Below are 24,924 nucleotides of genomic sequence, written 5' to 3'. Positions count from 1 at the left end.
GCAATAATAGGTGAAGGGGTTGATTTCTCATCTATTAGATTGGTACGTGGTGATAGAGCTGGAACAAATGTTGGGGGATGTGTAGATAAGACTATTGACTGAGATGGTGGTGGAGGAGGAGGTGGAGCACTAATAGGTGAAGGGGTTGATTTCTCATCTATTAGATTGGTACGTGGTGATAGGAGCTGGAAACAAATGTTGGGGGATGTGTAGATAAGACTATTGACTGAGATGGTGGTGAAGGAGGAGGTGGAGCACTAATAGGTGAAGGGGTTGATTTCTCATCTATTAGATTGGTACGTGATGATGGAGCTGGAACAAATGTTGGGGGATGTGTAGATAAGACTATTGACTGAGATGGTGGTGAAGGAGGAGGTGGAGCAATAATAGGTGAAGGGGTTGATTTCTCATCTATTAGATTGGTACGTGATGATGGAGCTGGAACAAATGTTGGGGGATGTGTAGATAAGACTATTGACTGAGATGGTGGTGAAGGAGGAGGTGGAGCAATAATAGGTGAAGGGGTTGATTTCTCATCTATTAGATTGGTACGTGGTGATAGAGCTGGAACAAATGTTGGGGGATGTGTAGATAAGACTATTGGCTGAGATGGTGGTGGAGGAGGAGGAGGTGGAGCACTAATAGGTGAAGGGGTTGATTTCCCATCTATTACATTGGTACGTGGTGATGGAGTTGGAACAAATGTTGGGGGATGTGTAGATAAGACTATTGACTGAGATGGTGGTGAAGGAGGAGGTGGAGCAATAATAGGTGAAGGGGTTGATTTCCCATCTGTTTCAACATATAGACCTGGTGGTGGTATTGGTGTTGATGTTGCAGGAGGTGGAGAAGGAAGAGCGGTTATACATAAAGGGTTATGGCTTTCATCTGTGACGAAATATTGATTCAACGAGAAGTCTAATGCAAGAGAATGGGGTGTAGAAGGCGGTTTTGCAATCGGACAACTGTCATCTTCACACTGTAATCCTCGTGGTGTTGTTGATAATGAGGGAAGTGGAGGTAGTGCAATCCCATGTAGAAGGTCATGTGTTCTTTCTCTTAATAGATTGGATTCTGTGGGTTCACGTGGTCCATTTTTGTCCCTTGAGTGTCTGGACGACGTTGTTGTGGTTTCTGAGTCGTGTCGTTCAGAGCCAGAAGAGAAATAATTCTATTAGATGTTGGAGGTGGCGGGGGAGGAGGGGGGGGAAGATCGCTAGGTGAATTGCTCGATTTTTCATCTATTATTATTTTTGGACCTGGTGGTCCAGGAGGTCCATTTGTGACGTCTGAAGGTCCAAGTCTTGGGCCCTCGATATTGTCCAACTGTGGTGTTGGTTGGAGTAATGATTGTGAAGGTGGAGGAGGTAGAACAATCCCAATATTTGGACCTGGAGGCCCAGGAGGTCCAGTTGTGTCAACTGATGGAAGATTATAGCTGTCCAAATGTAATTTTGGTGGTGGTGATGAGGTATCGCATTGCCACTGTGCGTTTGGCTGTTGTGGTGGGGGTAGAGCAACCCCAATATTTGGTCCTGGGGGTCCAGGAGGTCCATTTGAGTCCACCGAAGGCTCGGGTGTGACATTTGGACGATTATAGTCGTCCAAATTCAATTTTGGTGGTGGTGATGAGGTATCGCATTGCCACTGTGCGTTCAGTTCTGGTGTTGGGGGTAGAGCTGCCCCAATATTTGGACCTGGGGGTCCAGGAGGTCCATTTGTGTCCACTGAAGAACCAGGATTTGGAGGTCCTTGTGACTCGATTGGAGGTTTTGGGGTGGGTGTGACATTTGATCTATATAAGTCACTATGGAGATTTGGATTTTTTGTGACACTAGATCTATATGAGTCACTATAGTGCGATGGAGTTGGTGGGACATTGGATCTGTATGTGTCACTTTGGAGTGCCTGAGTTGGTGGGACATTGGATCTGTATGTGTCAGTATGGAGTGCCTGAGTTGGTGTGGCATTGGGTATGTATGAGTCACTTTGGAGTGCCCGAGTTGGTATGACATTGGGTCCATATGAGTCACTATGGAGTGCCCGAGTTGGTATGACATTGGGTCCATATGTGTCACTCTGGAGTGCCCGAGTTGGTATGACATTGGGTCCATATGTGTCACTCTGGAGTGCCCAAGTTGGTGTGACATTGGGTCCATATGTGTCACTTTGGAGTGCCTGAGTTGGTGTGACATTGGGTCCATATGTGTCACTCTGGAGTGCCCGAGTTGGTGGGACATTGGGTCCATATGTGTCACTTTGGAGTGCCTGAGTTGGTGTGACGTTGGGTATGTATGAGTCACTATGGAGTGCCCGAGTTGGTATGACATTGGGTCTATATGAGTCACTATGGAGTACTGTAGTTGGTAAGGACCATTCTTCAACTACTGATGGTTTACCATTTGTAATGCCATGGGATCTTCTAGAATCAGGGAATCTACAATCTCCATTTGCAACAGGTAAGGCAGAATCAAAGGATCGTTCCGAAGGTTCTTTTTGATTGGCTGGGAAAAAAAGATAAACAAACAATCAAACGAATGGTCTCCTGCATGAGAACATTTTATAAAACGTCAATCTTGATCCTTTTATATCTATAAATTACGTTACTGACTGTGTCAATACTATTATCATAGATTGCAATGGTCAAATAGAGAGGAAGATTGAAATTTATTAACGGAGACGATGTTCTGGGTTTCCTCCTTGTTAACAAAACACAATGAATGAAATACTAAAGACGAATGGTTATATCATATCTATTGTGCTCTAAAACATATAAACTAGATGCCAGCTTCGTGATTAGGATAATACATTCAACTGATAGCTTTTTGAACGACGTGTACTTATTTACAAGTCTGGTAACGCAAATTGTTAGGGGCTCATTGTCATAATGGATATACTCTCAAACCAACGAATACAATGAATGACATAATCAGTTGGATGGTGAACACGTTTGAACTGTGATAATACCAAGTTTAGTTAGAAGGTCAATTTTTCAAATCAAAAATGAGTTCTTGTCACAAATGTTTAAATCAACCCTTTTTGTACATCTTCGGGAAATATCAAAACTTAATTTCACTTCTAAATATTTTTTATAGCTTAGTCGAGTTGAAAAAGTATGCCATTTGAGAAAAGTTGCTGGATACTTTTCCCATACATCTGAACATAACTTCATGAAAAATCACAAGATTTACTTCAAATAAAGATTTCAATGCTCTGGGGAGCATATTCTTCATAAAATGCAAAACATATTTTTTAAATTAAGAAATGCAAGTCCAAAATTTTCACCTTCCGACTGGTTATGTCATGCACTGACACAAATACTATCCATTACAACAAATTAAATCAGGCCTATTCATATGTCCAGTCATCAGACCTGCAATTTCGAGTACTTATGTCTTAACCAAACGGCGATAACACCCTTTAGATGCGACGAGTTTCACATTACAGCAACATCTTTTATGGGACAGCGTGCCTCAGCAGCGGTTCAGTCTTTGCTTCCTACCTGAAAGGCGCCGAGTTCGATCACCTGCCGCTGCGTTGTGTGGTCTTGAGCAAGCTACCTCGCCGCCTTAGCTCAATTTGTGCGCTGCATTGCGGCTAACGCCTGGGTTATTCGAGTCTTCCCTTGGAATAGACCCTAGAGACAAATTCCCCTATAGGGATGAATAAAGGGAAATTTATTTTTATTTTGTCTATTTTATTTATATTCTGATTCTTACCTGAAATATTCCCATTCTGACGCTGTGCAGCAAACAGCAATGCTGAGGAAGATCTACGGTGTATTGGTGGAGACAGTGCTTCTCCAGGGGGAGCAACTCCTATCTTATTCTGCGAATGAAAATTGTTATTGAATATATTATGATTCATTTTCTTTGTTTGTTGTTTTATCTTTTATTATTCTTTGTTTGCATATGTGTGGTAGCTATGTGTGCGTGTATACTTATTCGTTGGTTTTCAGAGTTTTGTTGGTGTTATGTTGAGAGTTTCTAAGATTTTGTTGTAGTCTTTTTTTCCCCTTTCTTTCCAAGAAACTTGTGCAATTCTCATAACATACGCCATATTTCAAATGCTTCAATAGAATTCAATAGTCTGATGTCATGTCCACCCAGCATCGATCAGCTTGGTTCTAAACAAAGAAAATCGATACTTTTTATTCTTCATGCTGGCTAGAACTTTTTCATACGTCATGTGATCAGAATGTATAAAACTAAAAACATGATCAGAATTATAATGTTTTTCTCCTCTGGATACACTTTTATGCTCGTCGGAGAAGTCTTTCATAGGGGCGTCCGCCATTGTTCAGATAGTTTAGAACCAGTTATTAAGATACTATGCGTCATTACGAGGGAAGTGACATCACGACTGTTGAAGCGAATTCTCTTTTCAAGACCAGTTACCAACATCCGAGTTCCACAACAATGGGACTACACACATTTTAACCAACTGTAACTATTTTTAACCGTCGAAGTCTTGTTGAAAAGCTTATTTGTGACCCTTCGCCTCAAAACGGTATTAAGTCGGGATGGTTAAGATGTTCAAAATTGAATTTATAGCCAGAAATATCAGACTTCTGTTGAGTTTGTATGTTTTATCGAGGAGAATTGATACCATATTTTAGGGTGCTAATGCCAACAATTTATATTTTTGATCAGTTTAACATTTAATTCGGCTTTTAAGCATCTGGTTCGTTCCGACATAATACCGTTTGGGGGCGATGGGTCACACTTCTCAACAAGTGAGAATTTTATTCAGCATCGATATTTCAAAGTGTAAATGACTGGAATTGTTATACTACTTTAGTTTTTGTCACTTTAAGATAATATACACATGATCCCCTGTAAAACATGAAATTATTCAATTGACTATCAGGGACAGCACGGGTCAGCGGTATTGTCTTTGCTTAGTATTCGAACGGTTGACAATATGTCTTGTTTTGTCGCCTTGAGCAAGTCATCTCTCCTTAGCTCAATTTGCGGCCCTGCACTGCGGCTGACATATTAGATATTCCAACATATCCTTGTAAAAGGCCCCAGGGATGATTGAAGGGAATTCTTTATTCATTTAATTGTTTATCTATATATGTATATATATTTATATATATAAATAGAAATATATATATATATATATATATATATATATATATATACAACTCTTTTCATATATATATATATATATATATATACAACTCTTTTCATATATATATATATATATATATATATATACAACTCTTTTGATATATATATATATATATATACAACTCTTTTCATATATATATATATATATATATATATATATATAATTTATATATATACAACTCTTTTAATATATATATATATATATTTTATATATATATATATATATATATATTACAACTCTTTTCATATATATATATATATATATATATATATATACAACTCTTTCATATATATATATATATATATATATATATATACAACTCTTTTCATAATATATATATATTATATATATATATATATATATACAACTCTTTTCATATATTATATATATATATATTACAACTCTTTTCATATATATATAATAATATTATACAACTCTTTTCATATATATATATATATATACAACTCTTTTCATATATATATATATATACAACTCTTTTCATATATATATATATATATATACAACTCTTTTCATATATATATATGTCATGGTCTCAAGTGAGTAAAGAGCTACTCGACTATGCATAAAGATATATGTAGAATGAGGCCCCAGAATTTACTAGTTACTATAAATGAAAAACAATTAACGATTTGTTTACAATGAAATAAAAATAATGATGAAATTTAATTAAAAGAGATAAACAGTGATCGTGGCAGTTACAAATAGAGATATGAATATTTTACGTAACTTATGATAGTATGTCAGGTTCGTAAGTTTACGTTTCCAGGCAGTTGATGGGCTTGGATGATCTATTCCTCTGATAACAGGATTGGACTCGTAAAATTCCACTTCCAGGCAATTGGTAAGAGGTTATAGTGTAGTACAGCGGGCTTGGGTTTGATCCTTGAAGATTATACAATCAAAGTTAAAAGCTCCGGCGTCTTAATGGTGTAGATATAATATCTACAAAGTCCAAAAGATAAAAATCTTCCAGTATATATATATAGGAATAGAGTGACTGGCCGTCCGGCATAGATTGTGGAGAGAAAGTGAGTGTAGAGTGTTAGACCTATCAGCTTTTATAATAAGTGGCTACGTGACAGAATGTAGAACGAAAAGTATTCACTAATTAGAAATTAATTCGAGGGAAGGCTATAAAAGGAAAGACGATCTAATATTAGAAGGTAAAGTTTATCTAAGCCTACCGAAATATAACTGGAGTGAGATGAATTCAGTTCTTAATAAAATAAAATTTAATAAGATAATTGTGAACAATCTTTACTGTGACACCCCCCACCCACGTTTAAAATATACTCTTTAACCATTATGGGAAAGATAGATTTTACAAACGGAAGTAAATTTACTATCATGATACTCTAGCATTAATCCATTGTTATGATTTGTGCTACAATTAAATTATTTATTAACTAGCCATGGAAATGTTTATATTAACGTAGGTATATGAATGGGCGACAATAACAATGAAAGATTGTGATTACAAATCATTGTGATGAACGACATGATGGCAATGTGATTACAAATCATTGTGATAAACAATAGTGATGGCAATGAAGCATGATTTAAGTCGATGATATGAAGGTAATTTTCTGAATGAAATGAATGAAAATGTAAATGGAATATTGACATTTCAATTATTAATCATAAATGAGTGAAAATTCATAACAATAATAGATAAAGAGAAGATTTCTCAAATCATGAATGGGTATGGTATATATATCCAAACAATACTCAATGTTACATTAAGTTGGGTCATCATGTTTACAAATAAAATTATCGAAATTGTGCGTTCTGATTTGGCATAATTTGCGAGGTAACTAACAGTATGCATGGGAGGTTAAGTTATACCCTTCTCATGTGTTTATACTAATCGAGAAAGTAGATCGGCGTGAATATTTTCACAGCCTGGTATGTGAGAGATACTGAAAGAGTAATTTTGCAAAAATAGACTCCACCTTAGTACTCTACTATTATTCATTTTGTTATTTCTTATGTACGTGAGTGGTTTATGGTCCGTTTCGACCACAAACTCTTTTAGCAGTAGATATCTGCTGAATGTCTTTAAAGCAAAGACGATGGCCAGTCCTTCACGCTCTATTACAGAGTATCGTGATTCTCTGTCCAATAATTTTCTGCTTGCATATAAGCAAGGCATTAGAGTTCCCTCATGCTCCTGTAATAGTACACCTGCGATGCACTTATCAGACGCGTCAGTTCTTACAACGAATTCTTTTGATATGTCGGGTAATTTAAGAATTGGTTCTGAACAGAGTAATGCCTTTAATTGGTTAAAGCTATTCTGACACACTTCTGTCCAAACAATTTTGTTCGGTGACCCATTCTTTGTCAGATTTGTTAGCGGTGTCGCGATGTGCGCGAAGTTGTAAATGTATTTCCTGTAAAAATTTAGGAGCCCAAGTACTTTGCGTACTTCTTTTTTTGTCTTAGGTGGTTGCAATTGTGCGATTTTTGTTTGTTTTTCTGTCTCGGGTGTCTGTGTCCCATGACCAACGGTATGATTAATCCTGCATTTGCAGCTTCAACATGGTTAAATATTGGTTGTGATAATCTGTCTCTATCGAAATATTTTTTTAGCATGTTTGCATGGAATGTCTTTGTTGTGTTGTTAATTTTAATCTCGTAATTAACATTAGATTTTACTGCTGTTATTTTGAATGGTCCTTTCCATGTAGCTAAAAGTTTACTCGAGTCATCGGGTAAGAGTATTAGTACTTTGTCACCAATCTCAAATTTTCTTGACTTGCTTTTTCTATCGGAGTATTCCTTGTATTTCTCTGCTTTTTTAGTGACGGATTCCTGTGCTAGCTTACATGTATCCTCTATTCTGTCTTTCAGATTTCTTACATATTCGTAAGCAAACATAATTTCGTTATTGTCCTCCTCATTCCCTTTACAAATGTCGGCTACTATATTGATCGGGCCGCGAGGTGATCGTCCATACATCAACTCAAATGGGGAGTAGCCTGTAGATTCTTGGGGTATTTCTCTATATGCAAATAGGATTGCTGGTAAGTATCTGTCCCAATCATCTGGTTTTTCTGCTGACACTTTTCTTAACATATTCTTTAGAGTGCCATTAAATCTTTCACAAAGACCATTTGCTTGGGGGTGGTAGGGAGTTGTGAATGAGTGTTGGATTCCCATGAGTTTCATGGTTTCATGCATCATATGTGATGTAAATTGGGGTCCATTGTCCGACAGTATCTCATTTGGTATGCCTATTCTAGTAAAAATTGTCATCAATGCTTCAGCTATGTGATCCGATGTAGTTGATTTCAATGCTATCGCTTCTGGCCACCTGGTTGCGTAATCGACTAGTGTTAGTATGTGTGTATGGTTTCTATCTGATTTTGTTAAAGGGCCTATAATGTCAATTGCAACTTTTTGAAAAACTTTTTCAATAACTGGGGTTGTCTCTAATGGCAATCTCGGTATTCTGCCTTTTGCGACTCTTCTTTGGCATGTGTCACACGATTTCACATATTCTCGGACGTCTTTAGTAATTCCAGGCCATGTGAAATTCTCGGATATTCTCTTCAATGTGGAAGAGCTCCCAAGATGTCCAGAAGTTATTGAATGGTGCGCTATTCCAAGGATTTTGTTTCTGTAAATACTCGGCGTGACCAGTTGTTTAGCTATTTTGTTCTTTTCCTATGTAACCTGAACAGAATATCTTTTTCAATGATGTATTCAACTTTTGATTTCGTCCCTTTGTTTGCGATATTGAAATATGATGTTAAAGTCGGGTCCTTTTTCTGTTCTTCAATGAACGTGTTCCTGTCAAATTGTTGTGGTTCAAGAGAAATAGTCATTGGCTTCTCTGTTGTCTTAGTCATCTTTCTTGTTTCTGCTAGACAAGCTGTTTCTTGGGTTAATGACCATTCTTTTACATCTGTTGGGTTGTCTTTAAGACCTTTTATATTGCCAACAATAACATCAGCGACGGGGTTGGGAAGTATACAGCATTCCACTATTCCTGTATAGTATGGGGTTTCTATGTACACGTTAGCTGTTTCAAAGGTTTCGACTGTGCCACTGAATGTGATGCATTGTACCGTTTTTCCAGTTTTGTCTTCGTCATTGATCAAAGATGCTTTTATTCCTACTGTACTGCATCCTGTGTCTCTCAATATTTTGCAATCAGTTCCATTAGCTTTGCCTTCACAAAAAAATAGCGATCCTGATTTGTGAGTTTGTGTTAAAAGTGACATACCTTTCACGCAATACACATTTATATTTTCTCCTGACATTATTCGTGTCTGATTATTTACACTGGTTTGGAGTGATGCATTTGCAGTTTCTTTCGGATATCCCACGATTTTGTAACATTTGTCTGCTGTGTGGCCTTTCATTCCACAATATTGACATTTAATTATAGGTTTGTTGGTTTTCTTATACTCAGTATTATTGTCAGTGCTATTTCTTGTTTTGTTTTGATAGGGTCGGCTATGGTCTCTATTGAACTGTTTGTTCCATGGTTTGTTACTATGGTCATCCTGTTTCACTTGCGTGTTCCGAGTGATTGATCGGCTCGTTCTATTTGAGTACTGAACTTTAGGTGTACCTGGACTCTGAGCAGCGGCAGCGTAGTATGGTTCCTTCAATGTTCTGCTAAGGGGTGTCAATGGATGTGCGCTGTTAAAGTTTTCTGCGTAGATTTTTAATTTGTCCAAGTTTTCTGGCTTTCTCTCTTTAAAGAATGCGACTAAATCTGGGTTGCAAGCTTGATAGATTCGATTCTTCAGCGTGAGATAGTAAAGGCCTGCAAAGTCGTCTTGTTTTACGTTTGCCAACTCAAGCCACCGATTTAGAAATTGAGTAATTCGGTTCACGAATGTATTAAAGTCTTCTCCACTTTCCGGTTTTGCAGTGTGAAACCTTTCCTGGTAACCATCTTCCGTTAATCTAAATCTTTTTAGTAGAGCGTCTTTAATTTTACCATAATCATCTGCATCTTCAGTTGTTAAGGTATAGAAAACTTTTAGCGGTTCTCCAGATAAGCAGTTAATCAAGGCTGTGGCCCATTTGCTTTCTGGCCAACGATAACCTTTAGCCTGAACTTCGAATCGGTGTAAGAAGGATTCTAGACAGTCTGAGCGTTCATCGTATGTTGGCATGCGTGGAAGTTTCACGAAAAATTCATCACTATTATTATGTTTTCTTTCATGACCGGTTTTTGTTTTTTCAATTTCCAGCATCATTTGGGTCCTTTTGGTTTCTTCTTCTGCTAAAGCTATTTGTCTTTTTAGTTCCCTTTCTTGGACTCTTTCTTCTCGTTCTTCTCTACGTATTCTTTCTTCGTGTTCTTTTTCTTCTCTACGAATTCTTTCTTCATTTTCTTCTCTACGAATTCTTTCTTCGTGTTCTTTTTCTTCTCTACGAATTCTTTCTTCATTTTCTTCTCTACGAATTCTTTCTTCGTGTTCTTTTTCTTCTCTACGAATTCTTTCTTCATGTTCTTTTTCTTCTTTTACTTTCTCTTCGCACCATGAAAATATTCTTTCCTGGGGTATTTCTAAGTCCTTTGCGAGACTTAAGTATCTTTTATATGCTTCCATGTTGCAATAAATTAGTTACGATGTTTTATATATATTATATTGACAGGATACTGTTACTGACTGTTTTATTTATTTACACTTACTGGAATGAACTGTTCTATTTTTAGAAATCTCTCTCTCTTATTTCAACTTATTATGTATGTTGAATTTGATGCCTTTTATCGTTATATCTTATAAAGCAATGTGTCAATACAATGCGGAGTTATTATGACTTGTGTCAATAACAATGTGTCAATCGCGTGTACTCTAAACTATGTTACTACGAAAAATGTATCACCAATGTGTGTGACTCGTCGTTAGTTTGTGTACAATTATTCGCAATGACGCTAATATACTAGAGTGTGATAACAATAATAGGATGCCAAAATAATCCCAAGTTATCTATCACTAAATATAACACGACGGCTAGTAGACTCCTTTTATTATTATTTAGTTTTTAAAGACTCACTTTTCAGAACATAATATATAAGTGGTTTTCGGTAACAGTAATATGCCAAAAATGCATTTAAAACAAATCACTATGCAAAACAAATCACGATGTCTATAGTTACTATGTGATGCCCAACTCATGTAAAAGAGAATAATGAAGGATATATTTACCAACTCAGTTCGTGGCTGGGACCTCTCTCTTGTTCAATGGTTGTTCAACAATTGTAATTAGGCATTGAAGAGTGTTTAGCAGTGATGTCTGAAATACAAAACAATAAAATATCGTAAGATTTACAATAGTTCCAAAATGTGTTCACAACACTGAGTGATTGGATGATAGGTGAATGAATCGTTATGGAATGTAAACATATTGAAAACAATTCATGAATGAGGCAAACAACAAAATGAAATGAGTGATATAATAACAAAGTGGACAAGGAATGAATGAATGAATGAAAAACTGAGTGAATAAATGAATGAATGAATGGATAATGTATGAATGAAAGAATGAAGGGAGGAATAAATGTATGAATGATTGGATAAATGAGTGAATAAACGAATGAATGGATGAATGAATGAATGAATGAATGAATGAATGAATGAATAAATGAATGAACAATGAATGAATGAATAATTTATAAATGAATAAATGAATGACGGAATGAATCAATAAAATGCTATTCAATTTGAATGAAAGAATGAATGGATAAATTGCTATTCCATTTAAATGAAGAAATGAAAAAGAAAAAAAAATAAACCTGTAAATAGGGAGTTCAATTAAAATATGATCAAGTGGGGCAATTAAGAGTTTTACAATTTAAACTTTAAAGTTAGATGAAATAGATATATGTAACTAAATAAATTCAATTCTTTATATGTGTCCCCTCCACAATGTCATGGTCTCAAGTGAGTAAAGAGCTACTCGACTATGCATAAAGATATATGTAGAATGAGGCCCCAGAATTTACTAGTTACTATAAATGAAAAACAATTAACGATTTGTTTACAATGAAATAAAAATAATGATGAAATTTAATTAAAAGAGATAAACAGTGATCGTGGCAGTTACAAATAGAGATATGAATATTTTACGTAACTTATGATAGTATGTCAGGTTCGTAAGTTTACGTTTCCAGGCAGTTGATGGGCTTGGATGATCTATTCCTCTGATAACAGGATTGGACTCGTAAAATTCCACTTCCAGGCAATTGGTAAGAGGTTATAGTGTAGTACAGCGGGCTTGGGTTTGATCCTTGAAGATTATACAATCAAAGTTAAAAGCTCCGGCGTCTTAATGGTGTAGATATAATATCTACAAAGTCCCAAAAGATAAAAATCTTCCAGTATATATATATAGGAATAGAGTGACTGGCCGTCCGGCATAGATTGTGGAGAGAAAGTGAGTGTAGAGTGTTAGACCTATCAGCTTTTATAATAAGTGGCTACGTGACAGAATGTAGAACGAAAAGTATTCACTAATTAGAAATTAATTCGAGGGAAGGCTATAAAAGGAAAGACGATCTAATATTAGAAGGTAAAGTTTATCTAAGCCTACCGAAATATAACTGGAGTGAGATGAATTCAGTTCTTAATAAAATAAAATTTAATAAGATAATTGTGAACAATCTTTACTGTGACATATATATATATATATATATATATATATATATAATATATATATATATATCTATGTGTGTATGTATGTATATATATATATATATATATATATATATATATATATATATGTATAAATTTATTTAATTAATAAATTCATCGTTTATAAAATCTAAATCACACTGAGATAATACTGTTTTGAGTTGATGAGTGACAAATATCAGGTTGGAGTTTTGAATCCTACAACAACTTACCCAGCATGCGTCACCAATGGTTCTCCCGTAGATCGCAGAAGCCACTACTGATATCAAGAGAAATCCCAGCCTGGCCGCCATGTTTCCTTGATATTATAGCAGCACTGAGTTACGCATTGATAAGCTTTAAGTTTTGCCTATCGAGTCACTAGCCTTTTTTGTCAAAGGGAGATAAATGTGAAATTTAATAAAAGGAATAGGATTCAATAATCTGACGTCACGTCCGTCTAGCAACAAGCAGCTTGGTTCTAAACAAAGAAAATCGGTACTTTTTATTCTTCATGCTGGCTAGAACTTTTTCACATGTCGTGTGATCTGAATGTATAAATTTCAAAATATGATCAGATTTATAGTATTTTTCTCCTCTGGATACAATTTTATGCTCGTTGGAGAAATATTCCATAAGGGCGTCCGCCATTGTTCCGATTAGTTTAGAACCAGTTGCTAAGCTACTTTGCGTCATTACGAGGCAAATGACGTCAGGACTGTTGAAGCCTATTGGGATTATGACTGGTGAATCAAGTTTATTGAGTAATCGATGTGTTATAGTGTGATAGTTTACTACACGTACCGTTGTAAATAAGTGTGCAATTAAAATACTTTGATTGTGAACTGGCAATAGGACAGAAAAGTCGTGACATTTTACTTTATACCTTCTACTTTTCCGGTTCCAAACTCCTTGGAAGTGTGTATATAACCAGCCCTATTCGGAGGATTAAATATGAAAAAAAAGGTTTCACATGAAATCAAAAGGTGACATGACTATTTTAATAGCAGTCAGTGTGTATAGGCAGATTATTAGAGTTGCAGGACATATAATAAGAGGAGGATGAAGGATCTTTATTAACGACCAGTATATATTTAGACTAGAAAATAAGGTGCTATCACTCTGAAAATAGACGATCAATTACACAAAGTATGTATTCAGTCCTCCGGAAGAGTGGTTTTACACTTCCTTTGAGATTGGTACTGGTTGTTTTTTTTTGACGTCACACTTGTGTTCTCAACTGTTATTGTCAACGACTATTTATTTTGAATGTGAAGAACAACAACGGTATGGAAGTTGACGTCACTCAGGTCTTTGTTATTGTGTTTTGCCATCCGCGTTTATGAGTAATTCTCATTAAACTATATTAACCAGACTATAAAAGTTCATTGTTACTCATAGTTTTGTTTGTTGGTCCGTTATACTTCGGGATGGCAATGTTGTGAGCCAAGCGCATACTATCTGTATTTCTCAATGGTGTTAGCTCTGATATCTAAAAAATCATTAATTTGTGAATGTGTCATAAATATAAGACTATGGATAAAAAACGTGATTGTCAAAGTCTATTTTGAATGTGTATTACACCGTTTTGTAGTCATGCACTGCGGTTAGTTAGAAAACTCACAGGATCCGCCAACCGGATGTGACGTACCAGCACACAGAACATTGTGTAACCTTAGGGCTAACCCACACCGGAGACTGAATCCGACGACCCGGCACTGCCTTCCTCTGACGTCTTCCGGATAAAGACGTCGGGCACGGACAAGATACTAGGAATAAAGATAAAGAGAAGAGCAGCTAGACCTACCCATATCAAGCACCGCACGTCCTCTTCCGTTTTTTTTTTTCGAGTTTGGTATGGGTAGGTCTAGCGGCTCTTCTCTTTATTCTTAGTGTTTTGTCAGTTCCCGACGTCTTTATACGGAAGACGGCAGAGGACGGTAGTGCCGGGTGGCCGGAATCAGTCTGCCGCCTGGGTTAGCCCTTAAACGTTTATAGTCTGATTAATGCTATTTAGTGAGAACTTCTCATAAAGATGGATGGCTATAAACAATAACAAAGAACTGATTGACGTCAATCTTGTTCTATCTATATTACACAATTAACTAGTAGATTTTTGACCAATCAAAACATGGAATTTGTGACACACCTTCACACGTGTTCGGACAAACATAGTTGTTTTTTTTTATAAAACAATAAGTGAATGAAGTCGACCTGTCTCTGATGATTATTTTCTTATGTCGCCAGATGGACCAATTATCACACGATTTTCTCGATCAGATTTTCTCGTTTAAAGTTTAAACATAATTTTCTGTGTTGGTTATATCAAAATGCGTGTAGGTAACGATTGTTATGTTACCTAGAGCTCTCACTTCCCGCTTTTGGTGAAGCCACGGATCTTCCGTCTTCTACTCGTATTTTCTTCATTGTATCAGTAAGCCCAGCGCGCATGATACACGCGGAGCACACCCACCTCGCTGTCTCGCCTGGCACGAGACAATAGCATTGCGGTTAAGAAAAGTGAGAGCTCTTGGTAACTACGTTACCCTACACACTCTTTGGTTTTATTGATCACGCAGTAGAACAGTGGGTATTTTACTTAGACACACACATTCGATAATAAAACATGTCCTAGTTTGCTATAGATAGTATGCGCTTGTCGAAGAACCTCAAAACATTGCCATCCTGAAGTATAACGGACCAACACACAAAACCGTGTGTATCCATGTAGGTTTATAGTCAGGTTAATACAGTTTAGTGAGAATTACTCATAAAGGCGGATGGCAAAAAACAATAACAAAGAACTGATGACGTCAACTGCATACTATCTATATTTACCAATCACTGCCATTGTTCACATGAATACGACTGTCCCAGAGGCGTGATTATCTACGTGTCAATAGATAGTATGCGCTTGGCTAAGAAGCTCATAACATTGCCACCCGGAAGTATAACAGACCAACACACAAAACTGTGTGTAACCATGAACGTTTATAAAGTCTGGTTATTACTGATTAATGAGAAGTTCTCACAAACGCGGATGGCAAAAAACAATAACAAAGACCTGAGTGACGTCAACTTCGAACTATCTATATCCACATAATGTGCTTATAATCCTTTGTATTTGGTTCCCGGTCGCCAACATAAACACGTAGGCCGAGACGCCATTTGCGGGTATGTGGTCTAGTAGAATGACACTCCTATTCGAATTCGAAGGTCCAGGGTTCAATGGGAGCGATCTATATTCATGTTTTCGTCCAACCAGGTCATCAATCACATGATTTGTTGCTGTCCAACGATTGGATATTACATAACAAATGTAAACACGCTGCTTTGTTTACAAATGTTATAAACATACCCATGTGTCAAGCTGAATCAAATGACCTATTGTTTTTGCCATCCGCGTTTGTGAGTTGTTCTCACTAAACTGTATTAACCAGATTATAAAAGTTCATGGTTACACAGAGTTTGTGTGTTGGTCCGTTATACTTCCGGATGGCAATGTTGTGAACTCCTTGGCCAAGCGCATTCTATCTATAGCCTGACACTGACCAAAAAAATGACGTCAAAATGCCAGTCTTTGGCCACAGAAGAAAACAAATCGTGAGTTGTATTCAATAGTTCAACCAATGAAATAACTTGTTTCCTTGAGCTCTACTAACGACAACTCACTAGACGTTACACAAACCTAAAAAATGACGTAAACTGCCAGTCCGAGAGGTTTCTTGTGTCAAGCTATATGTTAACGATGGCTACGGTTCTAGTGTCAGGCTATATGTTAACGATGGCTACGGTTCTAGTGTCAGGCTATATGTTAACGATGGCTACGGTTCTAGTGTCATGCTTTATGTTAACGATGGCTACGGTTCTAGTGTCAGGCTATATGTTAACGATGGCTACGGTTCTAGTGTCATGCTTTATGTTAACGATGGCTACGGTTCTAGTGTCAGGCTATATGTTAACGATGGCTACGGTTCTAGTGTCAGGCTATATGTTAACGATGGCTACGGTTCTAGTGTCAGGCTATATGTTAACGATGGCTACGGTTCTAGTGTCAGGCTAAATGTTAACGATGGCTACGGTTCTAGTGTCAGGCTATATGTTAACGATGGCTACGGTTCTAGTGTCAGGCTATATGTTAACGATGGCTACGGTTCTAGTGTCAGGCTAAATGTTAACGATGGCTACGGTTCTAGTGTCAGGCTATATGTTAACGATGGCTACGGTTGGACACTGGACTCTAAAGTCGTATGCCGAGTGTCAAATTTCTTCACCACAAAGCGCATACATTCTTTCACGCTTTTCCTATAAAAAAGAACACCCAAAAAAGGCTATAGATAGTTCGAAGATGACGTCACTCAGGCCTTTGTTATTGTTTTTGCCATCCGCGTTTGTGAGTTGTTCTCACTAAACTGTATTAACCTGACTATAAACGTTCATGGTTACACAGAGCTTGTGTGTTGGTCCGTTATACTTCCGGATGGCAATGTTGTGAACTCCTTGGCCAATCGCATTCTATTTATAGATAGAACGAAGTGTACCTTACTCAAGTCTTTGTTATTGTTTTATTGCCATCGACATTTTCAAGTAATAGACATCTAGATAACCACGCCTCTTGGACATATTCATAGTTTTAACAACGCCAATGATTTGTAAACATAGCACACTACACAGGTTTTACTCTCGATGTGTATAAGTAAAACACCAACAGTTCAACCGTTTGATCAATAGAACCAATACAGAAAACTATGTGTAAACTAAAACGTTCATATAATAATCTAGGAAATTGTGTGATAATTATTCACCCATTTGGCAGTATAAAAACAAATAAACAACCATGTTTGTCCGAGCACGTGTGAAGGTGTGTTACAAATTCCATGTTTTGATTGGTCAAAAATCTACTGGTTAATTCTCACTAAACTGTTTTAACCAGACTATAAACGTTCAAGATTACACATAGTATTGTGTATTTGTCAGTTATATTTCCGGATCGCAATGCGTTGAGTTTCTTAGCCAAAAGCACATCATATATATATATTTATGAGTGTTGGTGGGTACTTGGTGGAAACGAGTCGTCTCGGCCAAAAAAAATGTGAGTGAAAATTTGCATTATATATATATATATATATATATATATATATATATATATATATATATATATATATATATATATATATATCACAGGTTTCCTCATGAATAATCGAACATCTCAAACATATTCACACCAAGTCAACCGATAATATAAAACTGCGCATTAGAGTTTTGAAGTTTTGCTAAAACCCAAGTGGAAATAAATAATATTCATATTATTAATTCATTGGTTCAAGTTATGATGTCTATTGTTACTTCTATCCCGAGTTTTTATTTCGTGTGTTAAAAGAGTTTCACTCATACTGACAAGAGCTGTGCGTATTTATACCCGTTATGACTAGTAATAAAAATCAGTAACAATTAACCAGTTTGTTTTTATGGCTGATACATTTTATGGACAAATTATAACACAATGGTGAGTGTGGTATAAAAATTAGTATTGAAGATCATATCGTAGCCATTGTAAAGTTAAAGCCTGAAACTGAAACCGAAAATGACTGGCAGTTTGACGTCATTATTTGGATTTTGCACCGTCTAGTGAGTTGTCGTTAGTAGAGCTCATGGAAACAAGTGGTCCTATTGGTTGAACTATTGAATACAACTCACGATTTGTTTTCTTTTGTGGCCAAAGACGGGCATTTTGACGTCATTTTTTGGTCAATATCAGCGAAGCCATCGTTAACTTATAGCGTGACACCGTGGCCTTCGTAAAGTTATGGCCTGATACCGCAGCCATCGTTATGTTTTTTGCCTGACACTGAAATCCAAAAAGACTGGCATTTTGATGTCATTATTTGTTGTTTTTTTTACCGCCTAGTGAGTTGTCGTTTGTAATGTTCATGGAAACAAGTGGTCCCATTGGTTGAACTCTTGAATACAACTCGCGATTTGTTTTCTTTTGTGGCCAAATACTGGCATTTTGACGTCATTTTTTGGTCAGTGTCAGGCTATGAGTTAACGATGGATACGATAATATCCGCTTTGATCTGTACATAATAATAATAATAATAATAATAATACACATTTATATAGCGCTCATTCTCGTGTAAAACACAAGCTCTGGGCACTTTACAATATAAATATCAATTTTAAGTGAAAAAATAAAAAAATAAAATAACAACAACAATAACAATTCATAGCCAAATCAAGGATTCATATAGAGTCAAGAAAAACAAATACAGTAAAAATGTGTCTTGAGATTCTTTTTAAAAGTAGGTAAAGACTTGCACTCCCTCAGACCACGTGGTAGTTCATTCCAAATCTTGGGCCGAAACAAGCAAACGATCTATCACCAAATTTTGTTCTTGATCTTTTTTCCGAAATTTTCGTTTGGTCATTACATGATCTTAAAGTGTAATTTTCAAATTTACACATGACCACGTGATCTGTGAGATATGCCGGTGCTATACCAGCCAAACACTTATAAACAAGACACGCTGCTTTGTAATATGTGCGCTTTTCAATGGGCAACCAGTGGAGAGAGGCCAACAAAGGGGTTGCATGATCAAATTTTTTTTTTGCCAAAAACTAATCTTGCTGCACTGTTTTGCAGTAGTTGCAATTGTTTAATAGAAGCCTGAGGCAAGTTGACAAGCAGCGAGTTACAATAGTCTAGTTTCGAAAAAATGAGGGAAACAACCAATGTTTTACATGTTCCAATTGCAATATACTGACGGATCGAACTGATTTTCTTCAATTGAAAGTATAAAGATTTACAGAGAGCAGAAATGTGAGCTGACATTTTCATTTCTGAATCAAAATAGACACCCAAATTTTTCACAGTCTTTGAAACTTTGATCTTTTCACCCCCAATCAACACCTCAAGACCATCATTCACCTTCAACTGCCCTCTATTTCCCACAATCATCACTTCTGTTTTTGACTCATTCATTTTCAACTTGTTTGCATCCATCCACTCTTTCACATCCGTCACACATTCTTCCACACGTTTCACAATATTTTCGAGATTTTTAGTTTTATCAGTAGCATAAAGTTGCGTATCATCTGCATAGAGATGATAGCGCAGCCCATGACCAGTGATGACATTAGATAATGGAGAAGTATACAAAACAAAAAGAATTGGACCCAAAACAGAGCCTTGAGGAACACCAAAAGACAATGTATGTTGACGAGAAAGTTTATCTAAAATCATAACCTGTTGCTTTCTGCCATCTAAATAAGATTCAAACCACTGCAAGACAGTCCCAGACAAGCCAAAGGTTATATTAAGTCGTTTAATGAGAATACCGTGATCAATAGTATCAAACGCCGCCGAAAGGTCTAACAATGTCAGAAGAGAAACAGAACCTTTATCTAAAACATCAAGCAAATCACTCGCAACACAGCACAGAGCAGTTTCTGTGCTGTGGTAAGAACGATAAGCTGACTGAAATTTTTCCCATAGATTGTTTTCATGGAGATGTTGTGAAAGACGTCTGAGTACAACTTTTTCAAGGATTTTAGAAAGAATTCGAACCCAATACCTATCTCACCTCGATATAATTCCGCTTTGAGTTGATAGGTGACATTTTACAAGACAGAACATGAAGCCTGTAATGAAGAAAAACATGAAGAATGTAAAGCCGAAACATGTAGCATGTAAAGACAAAACATGAAGCCTGTAAAGAGAAAACATGCTTCATGTTTCGTCATTACATGCTTCATGTTCATCTTCACAGGCTTCATGTTCTTTCTTTACAGGCTTCATGCTTTGTCTTTACATGCTTCATGCTTTATCTTCAATTGCTTCATGTTTTGTCTTTACATGCTTCATGCTTTATCTTCAATTGCTTCATGTTTTGTCTTTACAGGCTTCAAGTTTTCTCTTTACAAGCTTCTTGTTTTGACTTTACATGCTACATGTTTCGGCTTTATAAGCTTCATATTTCGTCATTACAGGCTTCATGTTTTCTCTTTACAGGCTTCATGTTTTGTCTTTACATGCTACATGTTTCGGCTTTACATTCTTCATGTTTCGTCATTACAGGCTTCATGTTTTGACTTCAAATGCTACATGTTTCGGCTTTATATGCTTCATGTTTCGTCGTTACAGGCTTCATGTTTTCTCTTTACAGGCTTCATGTTTTGTCTTTACATGCTACATGTTTCGGCTTTACATTCTTCATGTTTTTCTTCATTACAGGCTTCATGTTCTGTCTTGTAAAATGTCACCTATCAACTCAAAGCGGAATTATATCGAGGTGAGATAGGTATTGGGTTCGAATTTATAGCAAAGAATAGGAAACTTGGTGATGATTCCAACTCGTTGAGGAAAAGTAAGATAATATCGTACATTGCAACCAACTAAAAGTTTATTTCCTCTTATTTGCTTTTAATTTTGAATTCAATTTCAAATGTCGGATTCAACAAGACATAATACCATTTTGAGACGGGGGAGGGGGGTGGGGGTGTTTGTCATGTTTGTTATATTTTCTGCTTGTTAGGGAAAAAGCACTAACTATAATCACGTTTATTGGATATGGCCTAATATAAAATAAAAGTATGTTTCCGGGCCTCACAATTCAACCTTCCCCGTGTAGTGTCCAGTGTTCCTCAACTGAGAGGGTCAAGAATAGCCCAACGCCAAGCCAGCGTGTCGTAAAAGGCGACTAATGGTGTGTGATTCCACCTTTTTTTTTGAGTCACCTGGTCCTCCGGGTTGGGGGTTGTCGAGGGATTAATACACCTTCCGCAAAGCTCAAATTGTTACAGAAACGCAGCTGAACAAATCAAACCCTTTTTCAGCCGAAGAGTTTCTGCAATTACAGAATTTATGAAGGACAATACAGAGAAGTACTAAGACATGGAACGAGACAAAAAAGTTAGCTCGGGATAGAGAAGGATAGAAACTTTGTCTGTGGCCTATATCCTGACCCAGGGTGAAAAAGGCAATGATGATGATGAACCATTCAACCGCAAAAATATATTCAAAGAGATAAAACAAGAAATCGGGGGAACCAGATTTCCAAATCATTAGATGGAAGTGGATAGGTAATTCATTGGTCACGAAATAATGATCTTCCAATGTTATAAGAAATAAATAACAGTGTAAAATTGAATGTAAGCTTCAATTAATATAAGAAAACAGATAAAATGGACGTTTTGAGTTTCCCCTTTATCAAAGAAAACAAGATGAATGAAACACTGCAGATGAATGAGATAATGTGATAGTGTCGTTGTTAAGATGAAACCCGAAACGTCCATTTTATCTGATTTCGTATATTAAATTGAGGCTTACACTCAATTTCACATTGTTATTTATTTCTTCGAGCTTCGAGCAGCACCATTTACATTACCCAATGTTATAAGAAAGAAATAAATTTGATACAATCAATTTAGAAACATGAAGTGAATGAAATGCAAACAGTGAGCAGCTTTGAGAAATGACCTTGAAGCTTATGAAGGTCAACTCCTTGGGGATGAATGACATATCAGCTGACTGTCCTCGAGATCTAACTTCTGGATTCAGGGAGAGGTAAGAAAAAATGCGACTAATACGGAATTGATACCGATCCCCCCACAATGGGAGCGATCTATATTCATGTTTTCGTCCAACCAGGTCATCGATCACATGATTTGTTGCTGTCCAACGATTGAATACTTCTTTTAAAATGTAAACACGCTGCTTTGTTTATGAAAGTTGTAAACATACACATGTGTCAAACTGAACAAAATGACCATTCGTGATGTTATATATTTTTGAAAGCTGTGAGCACTTTTTACCATTTGGGTCACTTTGAGCACATATTGCAATGTGACAAATGACCTCGAGCACATGGAAAGTTAATATAGATCGCTCGCATTGAGCTACGAGTGTTGTACTAGAAAGCGATGGCCTATCAGTTGAGCTACAGATCTTGTACTTGAAGGCGATGATGGTTCTCTCTATTGAACTTAGTATTCCTGCACTTGAGCCGAGGGACCGATCAACTGTGATATGATTCCTGCACTTTAGACGAGGCTCTTAAGAATTGAACTACAGTCCCTGCAACTGAGGCCAGCCCCCTACGGTTCCATCACTTGAGGCGAGGCCCCTATCAGCTGAACTATGGTCGCTGTACTTGAGGCGAGGCCTCTAACAACTGAGCTGTGGTCGTTGTACTTGAGGCGACCCCTCCCCCTATCAACTGAGCTACGGTCCCTGCACTTGAGTCGAGGCCCCTAGCAGCTACGGCCCCTGTACTTGAGACGAGACCCCTAACAACTGAGCTGTGGTCCCTGCACTTGAGGCGAGGCCCATAGCAGCTACGGCCCCTGTACTTGAGACGAGACCCCTAACAACTGAGCTGTGGTCGTTGTACTTGAGGCGACCCCTTCCCCTATCAACTGAGCTACGGTCCCTGCACTTGAGTCGAGGCCCCTAGCAGCTACGGCCCCTGTACTTGAGACGAGACCCCTAACAACTGAGATGTGGTCGTTGTACTTGAGGCGACGCCTCCCCCTATCAACTGAGCTACGGTCCCTGCACTTGAGTCGAGGCCCCTAGCAGCTACGGCCCCTGTACTTGAGACGAGACCCCTAACATCTGAGCTGTGTTCGCTGCACTTGAGGCGAGACCCATATCAACTGAGATACGGTGCCTGCACGTTAGGCGAGAGACCACTTTCAACTGAGTTACGGTCCTTGAACTTGAAGCAAGGGTAATTTCAACTGAACTGCTATTCCTGCACTCGAGGAGTGAGCTATAGTATCTGAACTATCAGAACATTCTAGTTACAACATAAACAATCCTATAAAAATGTAAGAGTAATCCTTTTTGGTTCAATGCGCTTTTAATGGTTAGACCATTCGGGCTATAATCCAATATTATTGCACCCATTTAACTATACGATTAATTTATAAGATTCATTAATCCCCAGTTAGTTTTGTATAGAGAATTAATTTCCATGGCAACAAAGTATAGGATAAGTACATAATGATGTTATGTACAAGTTTATGAAAAACATCATACGGGATATCACTCCTATAAAATGAAATAGAATAACAGATTTATGTAATAAAAAGAAAAAATCTGCTTTGATAAATAGCACTATCCACTAAACATGCTCAAATCACTTTACAAAAGGGTGTCGATAGAACACTTCACATATTTTTGGACGAACAATGCAGCCTGTCACGTCATCTAACTTCACCTAATTTGTCTTGACCGAGACGATCGTAAAAAAGGAATGAATTAAGAGATGAATTTGCAGAAAATATCCTCTTAAATCCAGATTAGCCATCAGCTTTATTCATTAGTGTTGGGCTATCCATAAACTTGAGCTTTTGTTTAGAGCAATATCCACTAAACGTGCTCAAAACGCTTTACAAAGGGTCCCTGACCAACGGCAACACGTATCATGTAGAACGAGACATTAGGCGATATAACAATTTTTCGACAGAGACAACGCTGTTGACGGCCAGGTACTCATTTTACACTGATTACGGTGAGAGAATGTGAGTACTCAACTATGCGCCGAGCGAGGCTCGAATTCAGGACCTTCCAATCCGAAAGCGAGTGTCATCCCACTTGACCACCTAGCCGCCGAAAGTTATTATAGATCATCCCCACTAGTGTATCCATACTTTTCTATTCTTTTACATCATCTATCCAAAATTTTGTTTGTCGTCCTCTCCTTCTCCGTGAACTAATTCGATCTCCATCTTATCGTTGTTATTGTTTTTATATTGACAAATGGGTGACTAGTTATCACACGATTTTCTCGATCATGTTATAAACGTGTTTATACACATAGTTTTCAGTGTTGATTCTACTGATCAAGAGGTAGAACAGTAGATATTTCACTTAACACATACCATCTATAGTAAAACCTATGTAGTTTGCTGTGTCTACCAATCACTGCCATTGTTTACATTATGACGATTGTCCGCGAGGCGTGGTTATCTACCGGTTAATTAGAAAGCTGATAGCGTCTAGGTACTCAACCTACACCTGAGTTTAGTGAGAAAATGAATAACGAATCTTTTCCATGAAAACATTGTGGAAAGAACATCTTTCACAACTCAATTTTGAACAGGTCACAACGGATGTTGAACA

At 37.1% G+C, this 24,924-nt stretch overlaps 1 protein-coding gene across 2 annotated transcripts; it reads right to left on the bottom strand.

Annotated features, from left to right (window-relative positions):
* Positions 1 to 346: 346 nt before the first annotated feature.
* LOC144955835 (uncharacterized) lies at positions 347 to 18,207 on the bottom strand. Of its 2 annotated transcripts, none has more exons than XM_078886035.1 (4): positions 18,144 to 18,207; positions 13,031 to 13,183; positions 3,720 to 3,828; positions 347 to 2,504 (listed from the first exon to the last, which is right to left on the bottom strand). In XM_078886035.1, exons 2-4 carry the CDS (start codon positions 13,109 to 13,111, stop codon positions 1,060 to 1,062), a joined length of 1,635 nt encoding a protein of 544 aa, XP_078742161.1. In that variant the 5' UTR covers positions 13,112 to 13,183; positions 18,144 to 18,207; the 3' UTR covers positions 347 to 1,059. The 2 variants fall into 2 exon arrangements, with proteins under 2 accessions (XP_078742161.1, XP_078742163.1); XM_078886037.1 differs by having other exon boundaries at positions 566 to 2,504; positions 18,023 to 18,185.
* Between the last annotated feature and the right edge of the window lie 6,717 nt (positions 18,208 to 24,924).

This window comes from Berghia stephanieae, chromosome 10, assembly GCF_034508935.2.
Source record: "Berghia stephanieae isolate SIO BIC M18660-M18661 chromosome 10, UCSD_Bste_1.3, whole genome shotgun sequence".
Taxonomy (NCBI): Eukaryota; Metazoa; Mollusca; class Gastropoda; order Nudibranchia; family Aeolidiidae; genus Berghia; species Berghia stephanieae.
This window is presented reverse-complemented; position numbering and strand designations above follow the sequence as displayed.